Raw genomic sequence first — 9,232 nt, forward strand, 5'->3', positions numbered from 1 at the left:
CCGTCTGCCTAGTCTGCTGCCTCCTTAAACTCTTTTTCTTAAAATTAATTTTACTTTGTGCTGCAGGTCAGCCTAAAACTTAAAATGTAGCCCAAGCTGGCCTTGAATGACCTTTCTGCCATAGCCTTTTGGGTACTGGGATTACAGTCACGGGCTACACATGCCTGACTCAGCTTAGGATACTTTTCAAGGTAACTTCCCCCTCTCTCTTACTCAGACTCCTCTGACCAGCCCTACTTCAGCCCCCTTTCTGTCTCTCTACCCTTGGTTGGTGTTTTTCATACTACTCACCGATACCTGGTGCGTTACCTGGTGTTCTGTGTGCCCTGTGTCTCTTCTCTAGAGTCTAAGTCTCAGAGGAGCCTCCTTGGTTTCTTGTTGCCACAGTGCTTGTGTCTGGTCCACAGCAGACATGCAGTGAGTACTTGTGAGGAAAGTGAACACATGAGAGTTCATATCCTCAGTGTGCTCACTCACCAGAAGCAGTTCATACTGGACCACTGTCTCCAGTAGGGAAAACAAGTCAGGAAATGCCGTGAGCTACAGGGCTCACAGTGCACCTGGATAACGACCAAAGCCCGATGGGATTAAACGGCAAAGGGAGCTCTCTCAGCTCAGACAGGACTGTGGGAGTGAAGAGAAGGGTCTTTAAAGATGACTCTGGAGAGTAGCACTCTTACATTACTTTTCCTTGGTATTACATTTTATCTGGTTTTGTATGTTATAGTTTGGTTTCTGTTTCTGTGATAAGCACATGACCCAAAGCAGCTTGGAGAGGAAGGGGCTATTTAATCTTACCCTTCCAAGTCACAATTCATCACTGAGGGAGGTCAGGGCAGGAGCTCAAGAAAGGAGTTTGAAGAGAAACCACAGAGGAATGTTTTTCTTTTTTTTTTCTGGCTTGCTCCCTCTGGCTCATGCTCAGCAAACTTGCTTTTTAAAAAAAAAAAAAAAAATCTGGACATCAGGGCTGGAGAGATGGCTCAGTGGATAAGAGCACTGACTGCTCTTCCAGAGGTCCTGAGTTCAATTTCCAGCAACCGTGTGGTGGCTCACAACCATCTGTAATGGGATCCGATGCCCTCTTCTGGTGTGTCTGAGGACAGCTACTATACATAATAAATAAATAAATAAATCTTACAAAACAAAAAAACCCTGGACAGTGTGCTCAGAGGTTGGTATAGTCCAGAGCCGGCTGGGACTTCCTTTATCAATAGCGTGTGTGTGTGTGTGTGTGTGTGTGTGTGTGTGTGTGTGTGTGTACAACTTACAGGAGTCATTCTCTCTTTCTACTGTGTGGATTTTTTTTACCTGTTGAGCCATCTCATCAGTCCAGAACAGGTGTTTTGTTTGGCTTTCTGGAAGCAGTGAGGCCTCACATGTGTTGGCCCTGTTTGTTCTTTTTTTTTTTTTTTTTTTTGGAGCTGGGGACCGAACCCAGGGCCTTGCGCTTCCTAGGTAAGCGCTCTACCACTGAGCTAAATCCCCAGCCCGTGTTGGCCCTGTTACTGAGCTGTTTTCCAAGCCCTTTAGAACGACAGACACACTTTGTGCGTTTTTTGCATAGTGTTGATGCGCCCACAGTGTGAGCAGTTAGCTGTGCTTTACCAGGTCTTACCTGTATTCCCATGTTTTTGTCTTTTCATTAACCCAGGGCTCACGAGGAACTAAATGTGAAGCATGAACCACTGCAGCTCGTCCAACCTCAGTTTGAGATGCCGCTGCCAGCCCTTCAGCCTGCGGTGAGTGTGTCATGGGTGCCTGCTGCAGAGCTCCACTGCTTACCCTCCCTGTGGACCTTTGTACTGTGCATGGCACCCTCATGGAGTTCTAATGCTCGACCTCTAAGCACAGTCAGACACCACATCTGTTAGCCTGCTGTAGGAGCTTCCATGTGGGAAAGTGCCCAAGCCTCAGAGCATGGACTTTCCTGGCTATTGAACCTTTCCATCTTGAGGGTATGGGGTTGGAAGGCATATATGAGACTGCCTGAGTGCCCTAGTCACTTTTCTATTGCTGTGAAGAAACACTATGACCAAGGCAACTTATGAAAGAAAGCATTGTGTTGGGAGCTTGCTTACAGTTTCAGAAGGCGAGTTCATGACCATCATGGTAAGGAGTGGCAGTCTGCAAGCAGACATGGCATTGGAGCAGCAGCTAAGAGCTTACATCTGATCCACAAGTAGGAGGCAGAGAGCACAAGACCAGGCCTGGTGTGGGCTTTCAAACCTCAAAGCTAACCCTCAGCGACAGACCTCCTCCAACAGTGGCGTACCTCCTAATCCTTCTCAATGTAGTTCTAGCAACTAAGGACCCAGGACACCAGTACATGAGCCTGTGGTTGCCATTCTCATTCAAATCACCACACTGGGCAATGAGGTTGAAAGTCTTTGAGATGCCTTCCCAGGCATTGGGCACTCAGACCCTTAGTTTGATTTTAACAGCCTGGGGGCAGCTGCAGACTTGCTGAGGAGACTCGAACAGCCATGTTCACCCTAGAGGACACTGATGACAGACCAGAAACATGATTCCACCCAAGTCTACTTTAGTAAACCAGAGAGATTTTTAATCAGTTACTTACATGAGCATGGTGAGGAGTTATTCACAGGAGGGCAGGGAAAGGGTGACTTCTCAGCGAACTGCATCTTGGAGTGTCTGCCCAAGGAAGTTCCACCTGAGAGTAACATCCACCTTTCCCCACATTCTATTGTTAGTTTAACCTCCAGATAGATTGGTGAGTCTTGTAACTTCATGAGCTTCCTACACCTTGTAAGTTTCCTGACTCCTATGAGTCTTTGTTTTCCTTTCTTGGGGTAATGTTTCAGTTGAGAAGCAACAGCTATAGAACAACAGCCATCTGTACAGCATTAACTGAACGTTCACTATCTTTTCCTAGCCCCATACATTCTGGGATCTTTTTGTTTGTTTGTTTGTTTGTTCATCTTTTTTTGGGGAAGGGTTGTTCGTTTTTCTGAACTTGCTTTGTAGACCAGGTCAGCTTTGAACTCAGATCCACCTGTCTCTGCCTCCCTAGTTCTGGGCTTAAAGGTACGCACACATTCTGGGATTTTAAAGAGCTCGTTGGTCAGTTTGCTAGCTTGAAATTGGTGATGCTGATGCTTATATCCTAAAAAACGGCAGATCCTACAGGTCAGGTTACTTGTCATGAGAGCTGGTAGTTACCAGTTCACTTATGGTCCATACCTAGGAATGTTAAGTTTAGCCCTTTCTTTGCTAATATACATGTGCTTCCCCAGTGACTTCTGTTCCTAAAGAACACGTAAGAGCTAGCTGACTGCAGTGATGTACGCCTGTAATTCAGGACTGAGGAGGCTATGGCAAGAGGCTCGGAAGTTTGGGGCCACCTTGGGATGGATGGATGAATGGATGGATATATATATATCAAGATCCTGTCTCAAAACCAGGAAAGACATGAGTGTGTAGGAACAAGTTGTGACATCACCACACAGCCCTGAGTGCCAGGCTTGGCTGAATTCATGCGCTGTTATAGTGGCTTGGTCAGTTTGTGGTGTGGTTAAAGCTGGTTCTGCTTGGTTGCTTACTGAAGATTCAGCCGTACTTGGGCCTAATGGATGAAATGATGAAGCGGGACAGTTCCTCACAGGCAATGGGCTCAGTCAGTTTCTCATTACTTGTGCTTGCATCACTGCTAGGCTCTGAGAAACTCTTGGCTGAAAGACTGCATCTCCCCTAGGTCTTCCCTCCAAGTTTCCGGGAGCTGCCACCCCCTCCCCTGGAGCTGTTTGACCTAGATGAAACATTCTCTTCTGAGAAGGCACGCCTTGCTCAGATCACCAACAAGTGTGAGTACTGGCCGGTTACATTGTTTCTCTTATGAATTTTATTTACCACAAACCTCTGTGACTTGCTCAAAGAGAAAGCTTAAAGATGGTTCCAGCAGAACTGAATCTGGGTAGATGGATGAAGCTGAGCATGTCTTCATTGCATGGGAATGTGGTCCTCTGAGGTCAGTTCATCCAGAGCATTCCAGCATGGTGCCGAGAACTGAAGGGTCACTTTTGACCCCCTTAGCCTCTTAGTTCCGATGGACTAAATGACCCACGTTGAATACTAACCCTGGTGTCTACCTGGTAGACCTGGGTCACTGGTCACAGGAACATTTAGATTAGAAAGATTCACAGGCTGGCAAGATGGCTCCACAGGTAAAGGAGCTTGTAGAGAAAGTCGGATTACCTGAGTTTCAGTCCTGGAACCCTTACAGGTGAAAGGAGAGAACCAACTCTATAAATTTGTCCTCTGACCTCCACATGTGTGCCATGTACAAACCACTGCCCCAGCACACACATTCAGGTAATAATAATAAAACAATTAAGTATCGTTTTAAAAAACAAGAACAGAAAAAGGAGTCAGGGCCAAAAGACTTCTGTAGACTTCAAATTGGAGTGTCTTTCTGCCTGTTGGTCCTCCTGATAGGCTCTACTTCTAACACAGCAAAAAAGCCTGCACTCAAATGGCAAGAGAGATAAAATTAACCATCCACTGCAAGCAGTGGTCCCACTCCTAAAAATACAATTTAAGAAAAAACATAAGCATACACAGATGAAATTATTTATTTTAAAAATACAGCGAGCTGTACATTGTAATGATGTCTTTAACCCCAGCACTCAGGAGGCAGAGGCAGACAGATCTGTGAGTTCCAGGACAGTCAGAACTATGTGAGAGACCCCATCCCTCAAAGAAAAAAGAGCAACGAACTTGGGAATAGGCCTTCATGGCAACTAGCAAAGGAATGGGAGTCACTTGTCTCATATTTAATCTGTGGTATGGAGCTTGGTGTAAGAACAGCTCACATATTCTCAGCACTCAGGAGGCTGAGACAGGAGGATCACTGAGTTTAAGGCCAGCCTTGGCTCCAGTGTGCTATCCTATCTCAAGAAGAACAGTAATGACTACACAACTTAGATCTAGGAATACTAGGAATGGCTTTATAGAAGACTGTTGTTATGACAGGTAAATTTTTCTTTGTATTTTTCTAATTTTCTGGGGCCGAGATGAGGGTTGAGATGGTTTCATATAGCTAACCGAGACTGACTTTAAACTCCGACTTCTCTGTATCCATCTCCCATCAGGCCCTGCTTCTTTTTGGCTTTTTATATATTAGCGATTTTGAAACTTTTTTTTTCTTTTCTTTTTTTCGGAGCTGGGGACTGAACCCAGGGCCTTGCGCTTGCTAGACAAGCGCTCTCCCACTGAGCTAAGTCCCCAGCCCCTTATTTTTGGCTTTTTGAAACAGGGTTTCACAGTATATTATAAACTGGCTCTTGAACCTCAGCTGGGCCACTTCAGCTGGCCTCAAATTCATGACACATGTTCTAGCCTCCCCAACGTTGTGAGGACAGGTATGAGCCACCTTGTGTCATGCCCTGCTGTTCTCTGATAATGTACAGTAAATGGTGGGGTTTTGTTTCTGTTTATTAAGGATTGAACCCACAACCTCACTTTTCTCTAATCGTCTTATGATAAATGCAGTCCTCCTCCCTGGGGGCTGGAGATTGGATCCCAGTACTGCAGTGCAGTGCTCTACCACTCAGCCATGGCTCTGGTCTGGTTCTTTTATGTGCCAGAGTCATCCTGTGTCACCTAGGCTAGGCTCAGATTTGTAATCCTCTTTTCCCAGCCTCCCAAATGCTGGGATTCTGGGTATGTACCCCTGTGGTCAGCATAAATGTTACTTTAAACTTTGTATCTGACCTTTTCACTGTGGCCTTTGGATTTAGGACCTGGTGCCCTGAGTCCCTTCGGTCGTTGTTGTGCTTTGTGGTGCACCAGGCTTGACTAGGGGTGGGGAGGCTAGAACAGACCAGGCTGGGCTTACCGCCTCCCTCCTGTGATCCCGGCACTCAGGGAACTTGTCTAAGGAGGAAGACTGGTACAGGCTTGAGGCCAGCCTGGGCTATGATATGAGACTGTCTCACTGAAGAATGACAAAATATGTCACCCTTGCCCTTATCTATGAAAGCAGCACATCCATGATGACATCACTGTAGGAAGAACTGAGTAATGAACAGAAGGGAACACTTCAAACACAATGTCTGAATTCGGGCAAGAGTGGAAGTTAAGGGATAACCAGACTGTTCTGTGTTTAGGTACTGATGAAGACCTGGAATTCTATGTCAGGAAGTGTGGTGACATTCTTGGAGTAACAAGCAAACTTCCAAAAGATCAACAGGATGCCAAACATATCCTTGAGCACATCTTCTTCCAAGTGGTGGAGTTCAAGAAACTGAACCAGGAGGCCCACTGAGGTGGCAGCCCTTCAGGTGATGTTACCCACTGTTGGCAACCTTCATTAGTTCTTCAGTGCTTACTAAGTGTCTCCCAGATGAGCAACAGATGATGATCCCTTCGAGAATAGAACTCCTGTTCTAGCTGGAGGGTCCCAACAAACAGTACCAAAATATGTAAGCAAACACTTAGATACCAGGTAAGTGCCCTGGTATAGAAACAATAGAGCCAGGCCGGAGGGATCTAGTGTGCCAGCATTCAGCAGAGTGAGCAGAGCTGGCTCAGAGTCTGCTGTGCTGTCTGTGTCAGAGCCTTCAACAGCACTTGTGTGACACGTGGTTGCTGTCTGTGGTCGTGAGCAGAGTCCGTCCTGGAGTGTGAGAACTTCATCCTGGGCTTAGAATCAGCCTTCAGGCCGGCTAACCCCACTTGTCCAGCTAACGGTGATTCTGAATGTCGAATTAATGTTCCAAATACCAAAGAGTTCCTATTTCAGGCTCGGACCTGAAATAAAATGAAATTCTGTTTCCTGTCTCATCCTGGAACGTGACGTTGATGTGGCTGAAGTGACATTCCAGAACTTCCGAGGACTATAGAGCAGCTTCTGCCCGCCGAGCTCTGTGCTTCTGAATTCTTCTCACGAAAGTATCTGTACTTGGTTTTCTCTAACGCTGTGGATGGTTTGCCCATCCTCTGTAGTGCCAGATGGAAGAGATGATTCATTTGCTTAAATTAAATCTGTGATTGAACTTTTGTAATTTATAAAACAGTTGTCATTGATATCCTTTTTCTCATTCCTGCTCAAGATTATCTTATTGAAGACACACCTAGTGCTTGAGCTCTCTTGAGTCCTGTGCAGACTTCAGGGCTGGTTCAGAGTCAGAGGAGAGCCCAGCAGGAAGTAACTGCTCAAGCTAAAGCCGGCCTCATGGACTAATTAGAGACAATACAAAGCAAGGCACGCGGGTGGCACATGCGTTTCATCCCAGGACATTTTGAGAGCCAAGCATGATAGCATATGATGGTAGTCCCAGTATTTGAGAGACTGAGGCAGGAGAATTGCCAGCCTGAGCTATGGAGACCTTGTTTCAAAAAGAAGAAAGTGGGGTAGGAGAGATGGCTCAGTGGTTAAGAGCACTGGCTGCTCTTACCAGATTTCCAATTCCCAGCACTCAAATGGTGACTCATAGCCATCCATGACTCCATTCCAGGGTGATCTCTCTCCCTCTTCTGGCCTTCATGGATGTGGGGCACACACACGGTGCTCACATCTACATGTAGGAAAAACACACCAAATAAAATAAATCTAACAAACGTAATTCAGCACATGGGGGACAGTTCAGGTGTTAATATATATGGCAGATGTGACAATGGCATTATACAGTGAAATATTTAGGAGACAAGCACTTTTACACTGATCTGCACCAATCCTCTCTCTACTGCCTTAAGTCAGAACCAGTGTGGCTCCTGTCTGTGGTCAGGCGCTTACGAGACTGAGGAAAAGGACTGCTGAGGGCTGAGAGGAGCCTGTCATACCAAGTTAACTCCAGGCCAGCCTGGGCCATCCAACACACCCCTAACTATGAAGACCAGGCTGGCCCCACAAGCTACCTTTAAATATCAGCGAGTACAGTGTAGCACCCATGTAAGCATACCTCCTTGGGAGACTGAGGCAGGAGGATGGAGGCTAGACTGGGGACATAAAGAAATGCTACTCCACAACAACAAACAGCACACAGGCCTCAGAGTGCTGCTTAATACTCTGTTCTTAGAGCTGTTCCTGTGCCCTATGGAAATGAGAGGAGTGTTGTTTGCCTTTTTGTTTTTTTGAGACATTGTTTCTCTGTGTAGCCTTGGCCATACTAGAACTCCCTCGGTAGACCAGGCTGACCTCACACTCAGATTCGTCTGCCTCTGCCTCTGCAGGGCTGGGATTAAAGGCCTCTGACCATCACCAGCTGGTTTGTTTGTTTGGCTAAGGGGTTTCTGGGCGTATTGGCGCACGCCTTTAATCTTAGCACTTGGGAGGCAGAGACAGGCAGATCTCTGAGTTTGGGGTCAGCCTAGTCTTTATCGCTAGTTCTAAGATAGCCAGAGCTACACAGAGAAACCCTGTCTTGAAAAAACAGTTTTGGTTTTTGGTTTGTTTTTTTTTTGGTTCTTTTTTTCGGAGCTGGGGACCGAACCCAGGGCCTTGCGCTTCCTAGGTAAGCGCTCTACCACTGAGCTAAATCCCCAACCCCGAAAAAACAGTTTTTAATTATTTTATTTTATGTGTATACATGTTTTACCTGCGTGTGTGTGTGTGTGTGTGTGTGTGTGTGTGTGTGTGTGTGTGTGTATACCATGTCTGTGCCTGGTACCAGTGGATCCAGAAGAGGGCACCAGGTCTCCTGAAACTGAAATAGATCACAGTTGTGCATCACTAAACTCCGGTTTAGTTTTTAATTAAAAGAAAAACAAAAAACTAACACTCTAAGTCTTGAGCAGTGAACTATGTATGGGGTGTAAGGGGAAAGAACTCCACCCTCTTCTTTGCAACCAGTGTTACTGGAAGTGGAAAGATAAGCTTTAACTTTACAAACGGTGGACAAGTCTACTGCTTATGCTGGAAACTAGGACTCCCACTGCAGAGAGGGAACCGTGTGCAGTCTTGGCCACTAGGGGCCGCCAGCTGCACCCATGTACCAGGTCAAGCTGACTAGATTGACTGAGGGGAACTCAGCACTGGGAAAGAGCCAAGGTGCTGACCTGCAGGTCTTCAGGCTCCACTCTTTCCCCAGTGAGTCGGGAGAGACCCCTAGAGTGACGCAACTGGAGAAAATTCACTGTGTCTCGCTGCGAGCCTCTCCTCTCCCCTTCAGCCACTGTCCCCTTTGTAAGTGGGATCACAGTTCCTGGAGTTTTACACAAGTGGCAGCAGTCATACAGTGGCATATAGATGTGGAGTTTCCCTTCCTGTTTG

The 9,232-nt window shown here is 46.5% G+C and overlaps 1 protein-coding gene across 3 annotated transcripts in view; it reads left to right on the forward strand.

The window, feature by feature from the left end:
• The window catches only part of Ift52 (intraflagellar transport 52), a 24,907-nt gene extending 17,873 nt beyond the window's left edge, over window positions 1-7,034 (forward strand). For 2 of the 3 annotated variants that reach the window (XM_063284213.1, XM_063284211.1), the window contains exons 11-13: window positions 1,655-1,742; window positions 3,716-3,824; window positions 6,129-7,034. In XM_063284213.1, coding sequence (XP_063140283.1) covers window positions 1,655-1,742; window positions 3,716-3,824; window positions 6,129-6,286 — 355 coding nt within the window. In that variant the 3' untranslated portion in view covers window positions 6,287-7,034. The remainder of the gene's footprint in view (window positions 1-1,654; window positions 1,743-3,715; window positions 3,825-6,128) is intronic. The other variant, NM_001308389.1, reaches the window with a different exon arrangement.
• The last annotated feature ends 2,198 nt before the right edge of the window (window positions 7,035-9,232 follow it).

The sequence above is a fragment of the Rattus norvegicus genome, chromosome 3 (assembly GCF_036323735.1).
Source record: "Rattus norvegicus strain BN/NHsdMcwi chromosome 3, GRCr8, whole genome shotgun sequence".
Lineage (NCBI taxonomy): Eukaryota > Metazoa > Chordata > Mammalia > Rodentia > Muridae > Rattus > Rattus norvegicus.